Here is a 20,763-nt window from a genome sequence, read left to right on the forward strand (position 1 = left end):
TTCTTATTTTCAAACAATGGATGAATGATTTTTGTGGTGCTGTGTGTATTTGTACTTCCCATGCACAGTATTGGTGTTTATAAATGTTCTCACCATTCTGTACTGGGTGTCCAGCATCACGGCGTTCTTCTTATGCATCGTATGGTAACGTTCAAACAGAGACTTGGCCATCCCCATTCTCCTCACATGCACATTCTTCACAATGGGTCGTAACTGTTTATGGTCCCCGATCAAAACAATCTGAAAGAGAAGATCTGACAGTGAATAACTAGTGTCACGAAATTGAAAGGCTTGGGGCTGAGGGGGGCACGAGTGTGCTCAAATCTGTCCAATTTATTTTGATAAGAGGAATACCTGGTGGGGGAACTAGAGCAGTGGTTCTCAAATGGTCAGGCCTCGGGACCCACTTTTTACTTGGTCAATACATCGCGACCCAACATTTTGAAGCACTCAAATCTATTCAACAAAAAATCGTGCTGTAATATATATATATATATATATATATATATATATATATACGCTTCTCAGCATACAATATTAATAAAAGTGAAGTAGCCTACAGTGCATATATCCCTTATATCCCTTCACAGAACTAAAGTATGCTTTTAAAAAGGTTTAATGAGATGATGGAATTAAAGCTGAACTATATAAAAAGGCACGCATGCTGAAAACCCAACCCCAGCAGGGGGGTCTGGGGGGATTCTCCCCTAGGAGATTTTTAGAAATACTAACATAAACTATGCATTCTGATACACTCTGAGAAGAAAATAAATAAATCTATTACTACCCGACATATTAATAATATGTTATGCCATTGTTTGTTTTTCACTTTGTTCTGACATCTTGCTGCGAGAAGAGCAAAGAGGAGATAGTCTGTGTGACTTACTTTAAATTGTGGGTAAGGGTAGATAGCTCCCATTGTTCTGTGACCTGTCAGTCATCAGACCGAGGGTCATATTTCATTACGTGTTCATTTGTATCTGAAGTTGTAACCATGGATGTATAAAGAATAGTTCTACCGCAAAGTTATTCTCCGTGGGAACTTCCGGCAACAATCTTGATTCTGATTGGCCAGAAGACTCGAAAAAACATCAGCAAAGATGTTTTATTGAGAAGATGATCACTACGTGACAGACGTTTTCAAAACCGTTTATGGTCTCCGGTACTTCCAGTCCAACGCCGACTGCATGCACAGCGTTAGAAATCGGGCCTTCAAAATACAAGTTTGACTTTTTCCCCAAAAAAATAAATAATAATAATTCAAAAAAAATGTTTCCTAATTTATTTGTCTTTACTCACACATCCGCGACCCACTCGAAACGGGTCCGCGACCCACTTTTGGGTCGCGACCCACCAGTTGAGAACCACTGAACTAGAGTGTATGTATGTGTATGTATACATACAGTATATAATATATACATATGTGTATTTGTGTATGTATATATAATATAGGTATATGTGTATGTATACATATGTATTGTAAAACCCCATAACCTGAGTCTAAGCTTCAGCCTTATATTATATATATGATATTATTCCGTTTGTTTCAATCTGCCCTGGTAGTTTGTCATTTTGTTTGTGAAGCAAGACATATTGTCTTTTGACATGTAATTTAAGGGCAGTTTCATGAATCAAGGCCACATTCATCATTATCATACATACAGCATTAAAGGTAGGGTATGTAAGTTTGAGAAACCAGCTCGAGATCACTAGAATTTGAAAATACACGACCGGAGAAAATCTGCCACTTCCTTACAGAGCCCCTCCTCCAACACACACGAACGTGCACATGACCAATGAGGGCACGAGATAAGTTTGTGCACAGATGGAAGGCTGACAGGCAGGTAGGCCATCCAGTTACTTTAGCCGGGCCGGCTCAGATGATTGGTCGTGCTTTTTACAGCGCTACGGCTTCCACAGATGACTTTTTTAAATGGATTTGTTGTCAAAGCTCTTAAGATATTCATTGCTATCGGGATGTTAAGAGCATTCCATGGAACATAACAAAAAGTGTATCTCGAGCCGGTTTCTCAAACTTACATACCCTACCTTTAAGGACAGTGTAAGCAGAGAGCCAGAGCAGAATCATTATTGTTACATGTAAATGAAAACCCACCTTCTCTGGCCGGTTGCAGACTAATGGAATCAGGGCCTGGGGTTCAGTGGCCATTGCACATTCATCAATGAGGATCTGCCGTGCACTGACGGTCTTAGTCAGATTCGGGGTGGAAGACTGTGTGCATGTACACAGTATAATGTCATGCCGTTCAAACTCATATTTCCGAGCCTTTACCAGAAGTTTTTTGTATCTTGGAGGGAAAATAATAGATACAGTTAGTGCATTCCTACTCTGTTTTTAATCATTTTCCTCAGATACAGTACAAGGTATTCATTTGAATGTTTTACATTTTTTACGATTATCAATTTCTTCTGATAGTCATCTTAATGTGCTTTTGAGCTAATGCAACTAAATAACTAACTACAAACCCCTATTTAATATTATAGAAAATTAATATTCTGACTAATATGAACTCATATAAATATTTGTTAGTAATCAGGCTTGTTCATATGAGAAACTAATCTTCATCTGAACTTACTCTTTCACTTCTTTAGGAGGCAGCTTTTTTCCTTTTTCCAGGGCAAGTTTAATGCGTAGATCAAAATATTTTATTTGACCTGAAGAAGGGTTAGTGTCCTCCCGCATGCGGTGATGCAGAGTGATGCTCCTAGAACCATATAAATAGGCCATTATTAGTCAATAGTAATAGATTCTTTTTGTAAAATGTTTTGGTATGATTACAATACCTGAGCTCTGGTTTGGCACGCTCTTGGCGGATTGACCTCTGGGAAAACTGCAGAGCGCAGTCTGGATAGGGGTAATCAAGCATCTCCACTTGTTGGCTGTAGAACCTGAGGGGCCGTAGTCTGTCCCCAAACCTCAGTAGGTACTCTGTGTAACAGTAGAAAAAACATGGCTCAAGTTAACAGAAAATGTTTGCTGAAAAATCAGCACAGAAACAAAGGAACTTGCCTGCAACAACATCAACAGACTTGTTGGATGGGCCGCAGTAGAGAATAACTTGTTTCTTTTTCGCATCCCTTGGGTCAACATTAGTCCGTGGGCTCTTAGCGTTCAGCTCAAAGAAACCGAACACTATCTTCACACCAACGACTGTCTTTCCCGTCCCTAAGAGACAAATGAGAAAATGGCTTAACACTTTACAGAAAATATGAAGCATCAGGGTGAGTATCAGTTCCAGCTCTTACCAGGTGGTCCCTGTATAATTGTGAAGGTATTATTTAGAGCTTTCTCCACAGCAAGATGCTGACTCTGGTTAAACTGCGGCAATCCATACGGTAGCTCTTTCCTCTGGTGGTTCCACATTGGTTTTACTGCAAAGACAACATTATGAGTATGTAAGTCGCTTTGGATAAAAGCGTCTAACAAGTGACATGTAATGTAATGAATTGTTTTTAGCAAGCACGAGTGAAGCTACAGAATTATACTTTTTCGAAAAGTATATTGTGTTATATTATTTATTCTAATGGTTGACTTGAGACAAATAGTCAAAGTCTATGCAACTATGTACTGCTGACTCATGGACATACCCTCTTTTGGAATGTGTTTTCCAAGCGCTATAGCCTTGACAAGGTCACATGCATACGGAATGTTTTCCACAGCCTCTTCTTTCCGGCTACAAAAGGAAAACATAAAAATGTATGTCAGCAGTTTAATCTAAAGCTGAAGAAATTGTCAAACAACATATAACCTGAATGTCAATGCAAGAAAATAACAGATGAAAAGCCAAACTCTAAGCCATGTTACACAGGTAAAGTCAAAGAGAAATACACTTACATGTCAGGCAGAGACTTTGGGATTATTTCAACTGTGAAAGAAGTGTTTTTCTGAAAGACACAATCAGGAACGTTGTCCATCGGCCGGTCATGGACATAGAACTCCACTTCACTTCCTTCATTTGGAGGTTTTTTTTGTTCTGCTTTTACTGTGACACCGTGGGCCACCCATGTGAACACTCTTGGGTCTGCCAGAGCAGAATGTTCCGGGGTTGAAGGTAGCGTCAAACCTCTTTTCCGTATGCACAGTAAGCACTTTGAAAGGTTACATTCAATGGCCCATTCAGTGATCCATGCAATAGGTAAGAAGAAGCTTCCTGTTAGGCTGCCTTTCTGCTTTTCACGGAAGTTTACCACCAGGTTCTCAATGACTATGCTGTCACTGTCATCCACTGCAGTGGAAGCAGATTCCATTTTACATAACGGTGTCCAGATCTGTACATACTCATTGGTGTCTCTATACAAGATTTTTGATGGTTCCTCTGCATATTTGGCGAAGCATGTGATAGCGCTGTGCACATGGTCCACACAGATCTCAAACCTTGGTTTAATGCGCACCAGCTGAACAGCAGGCAAGATGTAACCTCTTCTTACCTCAGTGGTCATTTGGATCTGAAGGGTGTCCCCTCTCTGCAAACGCAAATGGATGTCGACCTCATGCTCCCTTTGTTCCTCCTGCTCCTCAGAGTCACATGACTTTGATTTGGGAGCTGCCATTTCAGAAGAGTGTGTAATAATTTGTTTTTCCAGCTGCTTAGTATTGGCTTCCATTGTGAGAGACTTTGCATGATCCCAGTTTTCTTGGTCAATTGCTTCAACAGTGGCTTTCCATGTTGTCAGTGGAAGCTCAACGCAAGGACCATAGTCTGTCATTTGCAACTCTTGGTGGATTTGCATGTTGTCAACTGCATAGACCCGCCTTTTCCATGTAAGAGTGATGCAGTCATTTTCTTCATCAAAAATGGGTTGGTCACACAATTGTAAATCCTTGTACATAACTGATACACTTTCTCTAAATATGTTCTTGTTAAAAGGAAATGCCACTGGAACACTGTCTCTGTTGGGACTCCCAACAAAGGCTAGCTTTGAAGCACTTTGTTTTTTTATGCTCACTGCATAGGAGATCTGCTCTGCCTTTTGTTCATACTCCTTGGCATTCTTGACGTTGTCCTCAAATTGACTACACAAAGTTGCAATCTCAGGAGTAGTGTATTGCGCTCTCCGGTCATGTATGATGGAGTGCAAAAGTCTCTGCGAGATGAGGTCCATGTACCGCCGTATTGGGGAGGTTGCTTGTGTGTAAGAATCTACGTTCAGAGAATAATGCCTAAACACTTCTCTGGAGTGGGAGCTGGAACATATGACTTTAGCTTTACTAGAACATTTTCTGAACTGATCAACGACTGATTGGAGAGGAGGATGGATGTCATCTGCCGCTATAAGGTCCACCATTTTGTCAATATCATCTGCTCTGGCAGCTGACTGGATATCTTCCCACACTTCTGTCAGTATGCGGATGTTTTCACAGTTTGAGGGTTGTTCGCCTACTTCGTCAACTCCTTCAACTTTGTGCCGCACATGAAAGGATAGAGGAATTAGTTCTCCGCATTTCGCCTTGAAGTCTTCTATCTTTTCACAATCAGGTTTTGACTGACAGCGAAGGGGTGTGCAATCCAAGGTTTTCTTTGAGTCAATCAAATCCTTTGATGCAAGTGTATTAAATAACACACTCAGCTCTTCAATCATCATATTGGCTTTACGCTTTCCTGGCAATCTCTTATCATCAGGTTGAGAATAAGCCCAATCTGAGCCCAGTCTGTCCTTCCTTCGAGCTTTTGCAAAACCATAAGCCACTGTGACACAGTCTTCTACAGAGTCAAATGCAGGTCCCTCTCTATACCGGTCAGTGATTATGGCCTCTGCCTCGTCATAAGACAACTGCCTGTTAGAATTGATCCCTGACAGCTGGAGTTTGTGCTTTCCAATGATCTCATTTGTTTTCTTGTTTACTTTGAACATTAATGATACCACCCTGCGTTGTTTGCCATCTGACAGAAGACTGAAGGTTCCAGTGCTTAACTCTTTGGGGAACATGTGCACAGGGTCTACACTGCCGCTGTAATATGTAGTACCACGTTGTTCTGCCTCCTTGTCCAATTCACAACCTGGGATCACAAAGCTGGCCACATCTGCAATGTGGACTCCCAACTCATACTCATGCTCTCCAATCTCCCTAACACTGATGGCGTCGTCCAAGTCTTTTGCTTCTTTGGGGTCAACCGTGAAAGTGATCATATGGCTTAAGTCCTCTCTGTGTGTCCCGTCTTCATCTTGTGAGAAGAGACCCTCGTCTGGATTACATGTATTGGGTTCAACTTTGAATTCTTTATTCAGGATCCGTAGACCGCCAACCACAGAACTTCCAATAGGAAGAATATCTATGACGTTCCCTAATGGAATATAACAATTTTCTTTCCATCCAATTATTTGCACCACAAATACATTGTTCTGTTTGAGCTTTTCATCAAGATGCTCAAACGCTGCAGTCGTCCACTGACCATTCATTTTCTCCCATATTGGAATGCAGTTACGTTTTCTCTTGCTGATCAGTATGCGTATTTTAGGGGCAGATTTTGCAATGGGTATCATCGTTCTTTTGATAAATGTTTCTTCAGAATTTTGTCTTGGTTTGCTGTGATCCTCATCCTCAAGCAGACACACAAGAACGCGGGCTGATTCAGATTGCTTGGTGATGCTGATCACCTTCTCTGTTTGTAAGACCACTTCGTCTCCAGTGAAGGTCTGACCCATGTTATCTCTTCCTTTGATGCGTATTCTTGAGGTGGGGTTGTCAAATGGTACAACATAACCTTTGTTATATGACTCCCTGACCAACTTTCCGTGCTTGAACATCCCTGGATATTTCAAAAGATTTGCATCAACATCACTGATATTGTATGATGATCTTGACCTATGGTTGTTGAAGTCTTTACATTTCCACTTGTCCTCATCCAAATGGTGTTCTTTTTTCAGGAGTTCATAGTCATCTTTCAACTCTTGAAGAATTGCATCACTGAGAGTGCTGCTCTCATCCACATGTTCAGGCTTCTGAAACTTTGTCGTTTCCATGACATCTTTCATGAAGAAATCCTTGGTGAAATGCTTTGGTGTGACACTGTTGTTGTTGATGCAATGATCTATGTAGCTCTTCCAGACCTTTGAGCAGTTCCCAAAGCAACAGAGGGCAGCAGCATCTCCAACCACAACTACCTGGGACTGAGCTCTGGTCATTGCAGTGTTCAACACACGCGCATCATTGAACAGCTCCAGACCAGGTAGGTGAGATGTTTTCAGGCTGTCACGTGTTTGCACAGCTGTCATAATGACTGCCCTGAACTGTTTACCTGTAAACACATGAAGACAATGTGTTTTCTGTTAAATGACAATGATATGGAAAGGGTAATATAAATATATATACGGTATATAATAACGGTCAAACAGGTGTGCAGGGTTGGCACAATCAATGTCTAACAAAAAAGGATAATCATCCAGGAGTTCTTAAAGCGAAACTAAATTACCTTGGACATTTGCAAGATTCTCAACATGGACTTCATTGAGGCCTCTTTTTGAAAGTGCTTTCCTCATTTGCCAGACCTATGAAACACATGAAAAAAGTCAGATAATTAAATTATTACAACTCGACAAAAAAATACATTGAGATATTACTTGATGCAGAAGTCTTTGATAAATATTTTTTAAAAACAATATATTCATCTCAATCTTAAAAGTTACCTGACATCCGTCTGATAGAATGCAGATTGAGCTTGGGTCCTTGGGCCCCCATGTCAATGGCCACTGTTCGAGAACCTCTTTCACTGCTTCAGCCACTTTGACAACTTCTTCTTTGTTACACCAAGACATAGACCCAGTGTCCAAGAGACATTCTCCCCTGACATGGTGAAACTTTAAGGCATTGCCATTTGCAGGAGGCGGAACATTTCCTTTAGCTTTGATAACGTCATTCTTACCGACGTAGAAATTGGTGGAAACAAAATCCACAATCTCTTTGGTTGAGCGGTAGTTTTCATTGAAAATGATTCTACTATTCTGGGCAGCATCACACTTTTGGCCTTGATAGTAGTGGAAGAGGCGATTAAGGAGTGTGTGATTTGAACGGTGATGATCATCAACTGAGAAAAGCTTGGGTCCCATTTGCATGTGATCTCCAGCCAAAACAACTCTGGTTTGTGGACCAGCAAGGCCAAGGGCCATCAAGGCTTCACATTCAAGCATCTGAGAGGCTTCATCAATCAGTATGTGGGTAAAATATCCCTCTGGGAGATTTAGGTCATGGAAATGTCTTGCCATTGTTGTGGTTGTTATAACTATTTTGTGGCGATCAAGAGCAGCTTTTGTAGGTGGTAAAAAAGACTGTTTGTCTTCCGAAAGCAAGCAGTATTTCAAAGTGATCTCATCTGTGGCAAACAAAGCTTTCCCTTGTTTGTTCACTTTTATTCTAATTGGCCTCGTTCCATTATCTTTCTTGTTGATGAATGGATGGAAGTGATCTCTGACGTACAGATCTGCAGAACTGAAAGGAAAAAAAAGTTAATGTTGGTGCTATTTTTGGAAAACATACTCTAGACCAGGGGTGCCCAACCAGTCGATCGCGATCGACCGGTCGATCGCGGGGAGATTCCCAGTCGATCGCGAGATGTGTCTAAAAATAGAACAACAATATTCTGTTTTATCGTTAATGTCCTTTAACATAATCTTCCTGTGCCAGAAAAATGCACTTGAACGCATCAAAGCTTTGTGATTGGCCGGCGTGACCCCATGTGTCGGGGCGTGGCTGGTGAGCAGTGGGCAGTGTGCACTAGTTCGCTAACGTTGTCCGTGTCAACAGGAGTGACAGTCCGCACACACACAAGACCGCAATTATGGCAGAAGCAAAACATATATAATTCTCACTCCGAGTGGGAGGATGATTATTTGTGTATCTATTCCAATTCAAAGTCCATCTGTCTCATCTGCAATGCGAGCGTGGCTTTATCGAAGAAGGGTAATTTAGGAGCGGCATTTCAAAACAGTGCACAAACGCTACGAGACGGAATTCCCTCCAAATTCTGCCCTACGCTCCAAAAGGGGAGGGACCTGAAAGGACAGCTAAATGCACAGCAGTCCATTTTCACCAGGGTTGCATTCCAATAGTCCATTTAGCTTAGGAACCTTCCTAACGGAGTGAAATGACCCGGAAGTCCCTCAGTGGCAGCCATGATAAGTGCCGTTCCAATTCTCCAAATGAAAGGAAAGGAGGTTTCAAACTTCCTTTATAACCTCCTTTAGCTTAGGAACCACTGGACCTCCCTAACCGAAAGGAGAGGAGAAAATTCTGCCCCACAATGCATTGCAGCCGCAGCATTTGCCGTCACTCAACAGTCGGCCGTTCACGGAAACAAACGATTATGACCGAGAAATTATATCATGAAAGTTACGGTGCTTATTAAGCATTTTAAAACGTATGTGGTAAGTTGCCAAAGTGCTTTTTTCTGAACGTTCATCAGTATTATAATCAAAAAGAGAAATATGAACGTTAGTTTTTACTGAAATGATCAAATAAAGTCAACATCTCACAGTCTTTACTGAGCTGTGTGGGGTTTGTTCAACTTTTAAAAGATGTTTGAATGGTGATATACACAGTGATAGATGTTAAGGACTAACGTTTATAATAAATACATTTGTATTGATTTTAAGATATTTTCATAGTTCATACAATCATACGTATTGGGATCATTTGTATTAATGTGGACCGGAGGGAGAGGGTGACGAGCATACATTTCACTTTCCTTTTTTATTTCAATTCCAACTTTGGTCATGAAGAACATGTTTCTCTGTTGTCCACGTTCATAAAGCATAAAGCAACAGCATCAGAGCACGGTGCAGAGTCTCTAGATGAGTTTACAGTAGTCCCTCGTTCTTATTAAACATCCATGTTGTAGTCCGCTGTATAGAAAACTGTAGTTTCCATAGTTTCCCCACAGCAGCAGACGCACATTCATGACGTCCGCTGGCGCATCATAAACACGTCGGATAGTGAAAGTGCATTCGGATTCTCTAAAGTACCGCGGTCTCTTCTCCTAAGTCCTTTTGAATTCTCCTATCCACTATCCCTTAACCCCGTGACGTTTCACTCAGAGATCAAGGAATAGGAGATAGGGTTAGAATTTAGGAGCTGATTTTTGGATTATCGGAACGCAACCCAGGCCCAACAACAAGAGCAAGGCTGCTACCATAGGCATAGCATCTTAACGTATCAGTCACGTTCTTGCGTAACACATGTAGTCTTTCAAAGACGGCGAAGTTGTGAAAGAAGCATTCCTGGAGGCTGCCGACGCGCTTTTGGGGGACAGTAAAAATAACAGTAGCATTTCAACAGGTTTTTGATATAATAAAAACTCAAGTTAGATACCGTTATTAATCTGCTGTAAGTTTTAGTTTGTTTGAACTTAGTCATTATAATTATTGTACAAAATGGTATAAGAATGCAAACTTAAATTGATTATAGTCTATTATCAATTCAGGTTAAGAAACTAGTGTTGCTTGCATCCTATTTTAAAGGCATTTCTTTTTTATAATCTACTAAAATGCAACAAAACAAGGGTTAGATTCTATTAATTTTGTCTTTTTTATTGCACTTTGGCAGCAGATTCCTGTGTTGCTTCAGATCTGAGTTGTCTTATTAGTAAGCCTAATTTATACTTTTGTAGCAACCCTGTCTCCTAAAAATTACGTTCCCACAGAACTAAACTGCATTCTCAATTACGTTTAGCTAGAAACGTATTTTCTCCCACGTTACGTTTGTTATGAACGTATCTCAAATACGTTTATTTTCGACACATATCTTCTCCCACGTTACGTTCGTTATGAACGTATCTTAAATACGTTTATTTTCTACATATCTTCTAGAAACGTATTTTCTCCCACGTTACGTTCGTTATGAACGTATCTTAAATACGTTTATTTTCTACATATCTTTGCCATGTATTGCCTTGCTTATAATAATGATAATAGTCATTTATAAATATCATTTTAGAGCACACATTTGAAATCGAGAATCGGGCTCGATATATGGTTAAATTAAAATCAGTAGGCGAGGCTGTAATTTCGGCAGCTGTTACTCTCATGAGCGAGGCAGAAAATAATAGTTTTAACATGACAAAAAGCTGCTGTGTCGTTTATTGCACCTCAAAGATTAAACAAATCCAGAGTTACGTGTTTCTGTACTTCCTCTAAGAAGAAAGGACAGTAAAAGAAGAGCTCTGTGGCTTCAGGCTTGATCGCCGTTCAAATGACAGCGTTGGTTTCCCCAAAAGTGGGCGGGGCTGTAAAGTGACGTTTTACTATCATCTATTATTCAAAACCATTCTATTTATTCTAACGTAAATTACATGCCAGTGTTTTATCTTTTTATTTATTTGATTTTATTTTAAATCGTATAATGTCGGACTTTTTTCCCGTCTGTGAGGAAAATAAATGGGGTTTAGAGCCTCAAAATACTGAAATCTGTATTTTTTAAAATCTTTTCCTTCTAATTTGTTATTCTTTTCTAAATAACACACTGTTATTTACTCAACCATAACACACAATTATCCTTGTTTTTATTTATTCGTTTAATTCTATAATCTTGGGCTTTTTAGCCGTAAATAAAGTCACCGGAAACAGACGGGACATTTCGAGCGATACACACCACAAACCCACCGAACTGATTACCCAAGATCCTCAGCTTGAAGCTCGTTGATTGGATGTTTTAGCCGCAATAAACGCTGGGATATGGTGTTAATAAGTTGCGATATCCGAAAACGAAAAATAAAATAATACCTAATTCAGAGTGTTCTTGCTTTTCTCTTTGGAAGTCATCACATAACGGCATTGTAATACACGGTTCGGCTGCCTTAAATATTATACATCTGCCGTAGTTCTTTATTTATAGAGCCCTGATGAGAAGACTTCTAGACAAACATGAGGAACTGCCGCCAAAACTGAATACTTGATGTGGATCATAAATATATCAACAATTAAACAACATCTTCAATTTCTTTTCACAAAATACGTCTCCTTGCAGTATCAATAGTAATTCGGCTGACTTTTATATTTGATCCAATTGGTAGATAATAGGTTATATTTACACCATAACGGTGCACAGCTGATAGAAAAGGACTTGTAGTTTTTAAAGATATTACTGATTTTCTTTAAATATAAGAATGTAAATACTGAGTTGAGAGAATAGTCAGGGGATTTGGGTGATGGGAGACACATCTATGGATTCAGAATTTCAATAGCGTACCATTAAATGACGGATATACCTTTCTGTCTGTGATGTTTTACAAATCAGATATTAATGTGTAGAAGTAAAACATTAGAAATAGTATAGCAATATCCTGTAAAATTATGTAAAAACATGAATAAAACTACACATCTTCAGATGTTATACATACATAAGTGTTCTACACTAATAATACAAAGTTATTATTAGTATGCTGTGTGTACCTTGTGTGCACCGCCTAGTGGTTAAAGCACGTTATTGAATTATTTTTGTTGAATAATGTTATTTGATGAAAACAATATTAAGAGTACATACTTTCATAGGGGGAAAGTAGAAGGTCAATGATAGAAATATAGAATATAAAAAGTCAAGAAGATACTATAAGTGATCTCTACAATAAAACAGTTTAGTGCCGGATGTACAAAGATATTAATAGGAGGATGTGCAAAACAGAAAAACGAATTAACCTTTATTAACACATTAAAGAATACTTTAGGTTAAGGTCTTATTTTAAACAAGAAAAAAGCTTTGGGGGTATCTATCTACCGATGAATATTAAGCCTGACAAAGTACTTAACGTCTAATATATTGCTTTCCTGCAATGTTAACTATGTTGAAGCACTTCTTTTAACTGATATTATACACATTAATTATACTCTTATGTATGTAGATAGAATAAGAAATGTGCAGAATATGACAGTTTAATGGTGGAGGTACACACATATTGATAGATGTCTTGTAATGCGCTGTTGAGGAACCTGCGACCCAAGTTGTGTATATGATCAATAAACCTTAGAAAATCTTGAAAGGGATGTGCAAAATAGCCATTATACAGTTTTTAATTAACTATTAGTAGAGAATAACGAGTAATGAATATACTTTATAGAGATCTGCAGATAAATGTTTCGTCTTCTCAAGCACCACCTATCAAATATCTCTCCTGATTGTTGGCACTTGACAATCACCTTCCCTGAATTTTACTCAGGTGTAACTAAAGTCTGCTTTAAGGGTTGTTTATATTTCACATCATTAATCAGAATCTGCAAAGTAACTAAACTAAATGTAGTGGAGTAAAAATACCAGGTTAACCTCTGAATTGTAGTGGAGTAGAATTACAAAGTAAGCTGTCGTGTGGGTATATATTAATGCTGCCCATTATGGATATAAGCGATTTTTACCCATTTAGTAATTACATGTTTTAAATGTGTACACACCAATATGTTTCCTATCGCCTAAACCTCCAGGGCTGTACACAGTTTAATACTGGCAACTTCTAATTTTGGGAAAAACGTCTTTTAAAACTACAATTCCCAGTAGAGACGTGCCATAGAGAACATGTTGCGAAACACAATAGCCAGCATGTGTATTTCTCGGGGGGCGTTCGAGTCCAGTTTTGAATAGTCTGCCGTGGTTTCGTTCCATTTCAAAGAGCTTGACGCTCGGCGTAACCTTGGCGCACTACCACTCCAACATCACGGGGTTTGTCAACGGGACTGTAGTCCCAAACGATAGCTGGGGATTATGGGTAGTGTAGTGTCTTCGGCCATCCTAAATCTCGAAATGTCCCGTCTGTTTCTGGTGACTTTATTTACGGCTAAAAAGCCCAAGATTATAGAATTAAACAAATAAATAAAAACAAGGATAATTGTGTGTTATTGTTGAGTAAATAACAGTGTGTTATTTAGAAAAGAATAACAAATTAGAAGGAAAAGATTTTAAAAAATACAGATTTCAGTATTTTGAGGCTCTAAACCCCATTTATTTTCCTCACAGACGTTTATACGATTTAAAATAAAAACAAATAAATAAAAAGATAAAACACTGGCATGTAATTTACGTTAGAATACATAGAATGGTTTTGAATAATAGATGAGAGTAAAATCTATGTCACTTTACAGCCCCGCCCACTTTTGGGGAAACCAACGCTGTCATTTGAACGGCGATCAAGCCTGAAGCCACAGAGCTCTTCTTTTACTGTCTTTTCTTCTTAGAGGAAGTACAGAAACACGTAACTCTGGATTTGTTTTAATGTTTGAGGTAAACGACACAGCAGCTTTTTGTCATGTTAAAACTATTATTTTCTGCCTCGCTCATGAGAGTAACAGCTGGCGAAATTACAGCCTCGCCTACTGATTTTAATTTAACCATATATCGAGCCTGATTCTCGATTTCAAAGGTGTGCTCTAAAATGATATTTATAAATGACTATTATCATTATTATAAGCAAGACAATAAATGGCAAAGATATGTAGAAAATAAACGTATTTAAGATACGTTCATAAGGAACGTAACGTGGGAGAAAATATGTTTCTAGAAGATATGTAGAAAATAAACGTATTTTAGATACGTTCATAACGAACGTAACGTGGGAGTAAATACGTTTCAAGCTAAACGTAATTCAGAATGCAGTTTAGTTCTGTGGGAACGTAATTTTTAGGAGACAGGGTTGTTTGTAGCAACACTATTTTTATATAATGGCAAAGAAAGGGTTCAGAGTCTTTTCTTTTTTTCCTGTATCATATGTGGCAGCACTGTTCAATGTTTCTTGAAAACATTACCCACTGTAGTGTGACGTGTGAATAAACTCCAACTCTGTATCAACAACACTGTTGTGTAACTTCAGTTAAATACTTGTATGTGTGTAGATTAGAAAGAGGTAAGATAAAGGATCTGCAGTATTTTATGAAGTATTAATCGTACAAAGGTGAGTTTTATACAAGTAGAAGTGTGTATTTACCTGGTAGTAGGCTGTCAGTAATGGCTACGCCTCTCTATTTGGACTGGTAGATCTCGGCAGACTGGCAACTTTAAAAGTAGCTCTCGGTTCAAAAAAGGTTGGGCACCCCTGCTCTAGACAGTACAGCTTAGAGCAATGAGCATGACTCGATGAACACTTTGAAAGTAATAAAAGGTCCACAAAAAAAAAATCTGTTTTTAATGTATTAAGGAATCAGTATATTATTAACACATATAGAATAATTGTCATTACCTGTTGGTGTGGGTGCAAATAAGCACTTTGTTGGGAGGCAGCTTACACAGCTCTCGGGCTGCTAAAGCAAGGGTGAATGTTTTCCCAGTTCCAAATGGTCCGTAGATGAGAAGTGGTGCTGAATATTTCTGGACATTGGGGCTTCCTGTGATAAAGTCAACTGCTGACTGCTGCTTTGGGTTGAGCTTCTCATGTTTGATGTTATTCACAGGAACTCCACAGTGTTTAAGGTCTGGCAGCACTCTTTTTGTATCAGGAAGGAGGTCTACGGCCTTGTGCATGGTGCAGAAGCTGTGGCGATTGAGCTGGAACTGCACCTCCATTTGATACGACTCATTGCTTCTGAGTGTAAGATCAGAGCAACACTCCTTAGACAGTTGCAAATACATGGTGTTCTCACTTGTTTCGTCTTTCAGTATGCTGGCTTCATAGACCTTGGAGTTTTGACTACTTTCAGATAAAGGGGCTATCAGGGCAGACTGGATGCTGCGTTTCAGTGCCAGTCCCTCAGGGGTGTCTGGAGTGAGCTTACAAGGAATGGAGACAGCACAGAACAGTTCTCCCCGAGGAGCCTTCATCATGCCAAACTTTTTACAGTTCAACATCTCCGATGTTGTAATTCCTCCACAAACATTTAACCTAAAGAAAATCAGAAAACAAGCTTAGAATTTGTAAATAGTTGCAAAATCCAAACATGATAAAAGGAACTCTCTACAGGAAAGCACATTACCTTGAAACAATCTGGTCCTCTGCCTGTTCCTCATCGTACAGGAACTGGTGCATTCTTTCTCTGTAGTTGTCACTGTTCAGAGGTGTTTGGCTGCTGTAGGAGGATTTATACAGAAAGCTAATCTGAGGAGGCTTGTACTTCTTTAACAGTTTCTCCTGTTCTTCTGTCCTGGACGAACATGGGATGATAACCCGGTTTCCTCGATGCCAGCGCTCAGCACTTTGAAAGGTGTATCCAAACGTCACTGTTGGTTGTTCAACGTCATCCAATGACAGCTTGCCTACTCTAACCCGGAGTTTCTTCAAGAGCACTGGTCTCATGTCAAAATCTAGTACTAACCACTGGTCGTACAGGCCTGGGTTGATGGATGTGAAAGACACGGTGATGTCATAGGTCATGTCGTCAGTGAGAAAGGGTTCACCGGGGGAGTAGATGCAGGGCACTGAGCTGATGTCGCCGAGCGTATAGGAAGCTCCTGGTTCTTGCTTTAGCAGCGCCACATGCACGAGCTGTCTCTGTACATACAGAAAGTGGCTAGTAAGCAAACTATGAACAACATTTCTCAGACATGAAGGAAAACACATTTCTATAGATGATGTGAATACTACAAAGATACTAAGAAGAGTAACTAGGGTAATAGTTGAACACAGCATTCTGATTAAGGGCTTTTATATATATGACATTGTATAGCTATAGCTCACAATGGGCTGTAGTACTTGATAATTAGTTTTCACCTGGACCACAAGGTTTAGATTTAGAGATATACTATATATAGAGATTTCAATGTAAACTGGAACCATCCTGTTCCACTCATACACCTTTTATTCCAAGCCCATTACTGCATTCCAATGATCACTGCTGTCTCAGTGTCATTCAGGAATATACACTGTTTTGCATGGCGGTTAGTTCATTATTCATCGTGATAATTCACATATTAATAATACCATGCAACTAATTATTTTCCACAGTGCACACACACACACACACACACTACAGCAAATGTGTTAAGGGCACAACACAGTTTGCTGTGTCTGTATGAAGTACTCTGAAATGACTAATTCAGCAGCAGACATTTCACATAGGAAAACAAACCAACCTCAATGCATTGAAAAACATGGTAAACATCTGACCTCTGTTTCAACTTGGAAGTTCCATCGCAGTGTTTCATTGATCTGCTCACACTCCACAGTTACATCTCCGTCACAAGAGATGCTGACATCGTTGACTTGCTCTGATAACTGTAACGTTCGAGATGGTGAATTACAAATATGGTATTTAAGGAACTGAGAATATATAGTAATATATACAAAACATGTATGTAGTGAACTATCTAATTGCATTTCTTATTTCTTAAGTCACTCATTTGTACTACTGTTTGTTGTAACTGGATGAAGTCCAGGCATCTCTGTTCCTGAAATGAAAGGGAGCACTCTACAGTCCTGGGGAAGCGCACATCACTATACATTATACCCTTAGATCACTGTCTGTGGCAGGTCTATATATACCCATAATGCACCAGGTTCAAATTCAGTAAAGCACCAGACACCGACTGCGTATGACCTGTGTTATCTCTCCCTTAGCGTTTGAAGGAGACGCCTAATCCTGTCCAGTTTATTTCTGTGTTGTGTCTTGTGTACAAAGGTACAACAGTCTGGCAGTCTGTATTCATGCATTAAAGGCTGGATTTAAAGACTTTTAGATAACTGAACAAATCTGAACAGAATTAGATAATGTGCCAAATACTTATACTCACTATGTGTACTTCATTACTGCTGTTTTTGTATTCCTCCAGCAGCTCCAGGTTATAGTTCATGAGACCCTGGGCTCCGATGCTCTGTCTGATCTCCTTCTCCTCTGCAGCTCGCATCAGCCACTCCTTCAGCTCCTCCTCAGAGTGAGCTTTGGGGCACTTGCTGCCGTACTCACATGTTTGTGGTCTAGGATGAAATGGACTTTTTAATCGTACTATAAAAATACTATGGCTATATTTTGCACATTTTTCTCAGGAGGTTTATACTAATGTGAATTATAGTTACTTATTTGTTACTACTACTACTACTACTACTACTACTACTACTACTACTACTACTACTACTACTACTACTACTACTACTTATGTTTTAAATGCCTGAATAAAAGATAAATCAAACAAAGGCAGCAGAGATAGATCATTCTGCTCAAAAGGACAAGTATTTTGATTTTTGCCTGAACTGAATGAAGTGCTTTTAATAAGTGAATATTCCATGCCACATTGAAATCAAATCACAACACAGAGAGTGTGTGCAATACTATAGTGAGCTTATACTGTTTGGGATGGATGATTTGATGTGATTGGTATAGAATATAGAAGATCATTGGCGCAACCTTTTAACAGGATAAAACAGACCCAAAAAACGATAAATATAGAAAATATATATATATAAAAAAGTTTTAAATAAAGTTTTGGTAATGTAAGGCATTTTTGATAAAACAAATGAGTTCTGATTGTTTAAGACAACCTGACATTTCTTAAGAAAAAAAAGTGTAATGTGAACAGTTGTATGCCTCATTTACACATGTGCATTACAGCTTACAGATCACAGTGTACACAAACATGTAGTCCCCGGTATCTGGAACTGAACTATATAGTATTTACTTTATGATCAAAACTCTTGTCAAAATGTTGTCAAGATCTAGAAATTATTTTACACTCATTTCCACATCTGTGGGTTACTACACACTCCACAAACTAAAGTTAAATGGATAACATGTGTCTCTTTTTTACAGCATAGAAGACGTACAGAACAACCAAGAAAATAGAAAATAAATAAAACAAACACACCAGACATGACAGGAATACTAACAAATCATATATAATATCAAAATAATAATAATAAAAACACATAGGTTAAGAACAAATACAAAACCAATTATCATAAAAAGTTGTGTAAATATATATAATTCAACATAAATAAAAACGATTAGAAAATAAAATCATATTAAAAAAAATTCAAGGTGGAAATAAACCCAGACTACCCCCCCTCCCCTCAGTGACACGCCTGATCTACCATGTGTTTGTTTACCTCTCACAGAGCCAGAACTCAGCCCGGTGGTTGTGTGGGGGCTGCCGGCCCCTCCACCTGGTGGTGGTGTCCTCAGAGAGCAGCTGGGCGTGCTCCAGAGAGGAGCAGTGCTCGAAGAAGCTGTCTGGGGAGGAGAGCACCAGCAGGCACACTCTGCAGTACATGGAGACCGACTGCTGCTCTGTTAGCTGCTGCTCTGTTAGCTGCTGCTCCGTCAGCTGCTGCTCCGTCAGCTGCCGCTCCGTCAGCTGCCGCTCCGTCAGCTGCTGCTCCTTCAGCCTCTGCTCCGCCTGCTGCTGCCGGCTCAGCTGCTGCTCCTTCAGCTGCTGCTCCGCCTGCTGCTGCCGGCTCAGCTGCAGGACATAAGGTCGCACGGAGACCCCGCCGTGCTCTACCCTCCACACGGCCATCTCCACCTCGCTGTGCGCAGCCTGGCAGCGGCCCGCCTGGTGCCAGCAGGGTTTCCCCTCCGTCACATGACTGCAGAACTCAAAGTGACAGTTCTGGGGGAGAGGGCGCACCTGGCTGTAGACGTGCTTCCTCTTATTCTCTGACAGGTGATGAACTAGGACTGGGTCCCAGGGGTGCGCTGCATCTGCTGAGCAAGAGGGATTCCATCTCTTGGTTGTTAGTTGTTGTGGCTTGTCATTGAAGCAGCGTTTGCAGAGCTCGATGAATTCACCTGGAAACTGCTGGAGAATGCTTTCAGCTGTACTCTCCGGTGTGATTGAAATCGGTTCAGACTCAACTACAAGTCGGATGAACTCCTCTCTACCAATGTGTTTGTCCTTCACATAGTTCCACAGAGTGGCCTCCTCATCGCTTCTGGCATAGGTGCACGTCTGCCCGTGCTTTGTGCACCCAGAGCCCTCCACAAAGAACTGACACACTTGGTAAACGACGTTGCGACCACCTGTAGGCCGCTCAGAGACAGGCCTCCAGAGGTCACAGGCTTTGTCTTTGGCTAAAAGAAGATTTCTACTGCACTTGTGACTCACCGACTGAACTGTGTATGATATTTGGTTCTCTTTGACAGAACACAGATCACACACAGCCTTCAGATCTAGAGCTGGCAGGTCCCTCAGAGACTCAGAGTGATCAGGCGGATCCGCTCCTCCCTCAGACTGAGCTACAAGGTTACAGAGCGACACATGGTTGATCCTGTGACACTTCTCAAATGTCCAAACATCAGCTTCCTCATCACTTCTGGCAAAGGTGCACCGATTCTTGTGGTACGAGCAGCCTTGACCCTCCTTAAAGAAGTAACACACCTCATACCGAACGGGATTGGGAAACGTGGGCCTCTTTGACACAGGCCTCCATTTGCTGCCACATTTGGCTCTGCAGAGCAAGAGGTTGCGTGCACACTGGTGTTGAACTGGTTTGAACCTGTAGGTAATTTCTTTCTCCTCGACAGAGCATTTAGTGCATACAAGTTTGAGGTCATATTTTGTTGTAAGAGGAGCAAGGTTGGTGGCTGACATGGTGATACGCTGAGTCACCAGCTGCAGTCAACATGTGTCATGACCTTGTACTTTGTAGAAATATGCCCAGAGTTTAAGCAATTTCTATGTTTCCATTTGTGTTGCATTCAGTCACAATAGACCAATAGACCTGAAGTCACTAACGGGCCTCTGAGAGAATGAGGGAGGATTCACTTCATAAATGTCAAACCGAAGGCCAAAGTGAAGAAATGTGGAGCTGAGCTTGAATATGTCTGAAAAAACAGAAGAGAAGACAGCATGATGAGAAGAGCGCTCAATGTCTTCAATTCAATTCAGAAAGCCATTTAGTCACATATATT

The 20,763-nt window shown here is 40.1% G+C and overlaps 1 protein-coding gene across 1 annotated transcript in view; it reads right to left on the reverse strand.

Annotated features, from left to right (window-relative positions):
* LOC117535609 (helicase with zinc finger domain 2-like) overlaps positions 1-20,470 on the reverse strand; it is a gene marked incomplete at its 5' end in the record, with an annotated part of 46,582 nt that extends 26,112 nt beyond the window's left edge. Inside the window, 15 exons of the mRNA XM_034200134.1 lie at positions 94-240; positions 2,117-2,309; positions 2,598-2,726; positions 2,806-2,950; positions 3,032-3,187; positions 3,268-3,393; positions 3,610-3,695; positions 3,857-7,259; positions 7,434-7,509; positions 7,648-8,446; positions 15,168-15,806; positions 15,898-16,412; positions 17,028-17,135; positions 17,651-17,834; positions 18,960-20,470. Coding sequence (XP_034056025.1) covers positions 94-240; positions 2,117-2,309; positions 2,598-2,726; positions 2,806-2,950; positions 3,032-3,187; positions 3,268-3,393; positions 3,610-3,695; positions 3,857-7,259; positions 7,434-7,509; positions 7,648-8,446; positions 15,168-15,806; positions 15,898-16,412; positions 17,028-17,135; positions 17,651-17,834; positions 18,960-20,470 — 8,217 coding nt within the window. The remainder of the gene's footprint in view (positions 1-93; positions 241-2,116; positions 2,310-2,597; positions 2,727-2,805; positions 2,951-3,031; positions 3,188-3,267; positions 3,394-3,609; positions 3,696-3,856; positions 7,260-7,433; positions 7,510-7,647; positions 8,447-15,167; positions 15,807-15,897; positions 16,413-17,027; positions 17,136-17,650; positions 17,835-18,959) is intronic.
* Between the last annotated feature and the right edge of the window lie 293 nt (positions 20,471-20,763).

The sequence above is a fragment of the Gymnodraco acuticeps genome, unplaced genomic scaffold (genome assembly GCF_902827175.1).
Source record: "Gymnodraco acuticeps unplaced genomic scaffold, fGymAcu1.1, whole genome shotgun sequence".
Taxonomy (NCBI): Eukaryota; Metazoa; Chordata; class Actinopteri; order Perciformes; family Bathydraconidae; genus Gymnodraco; species Gymnodraco acuticeps.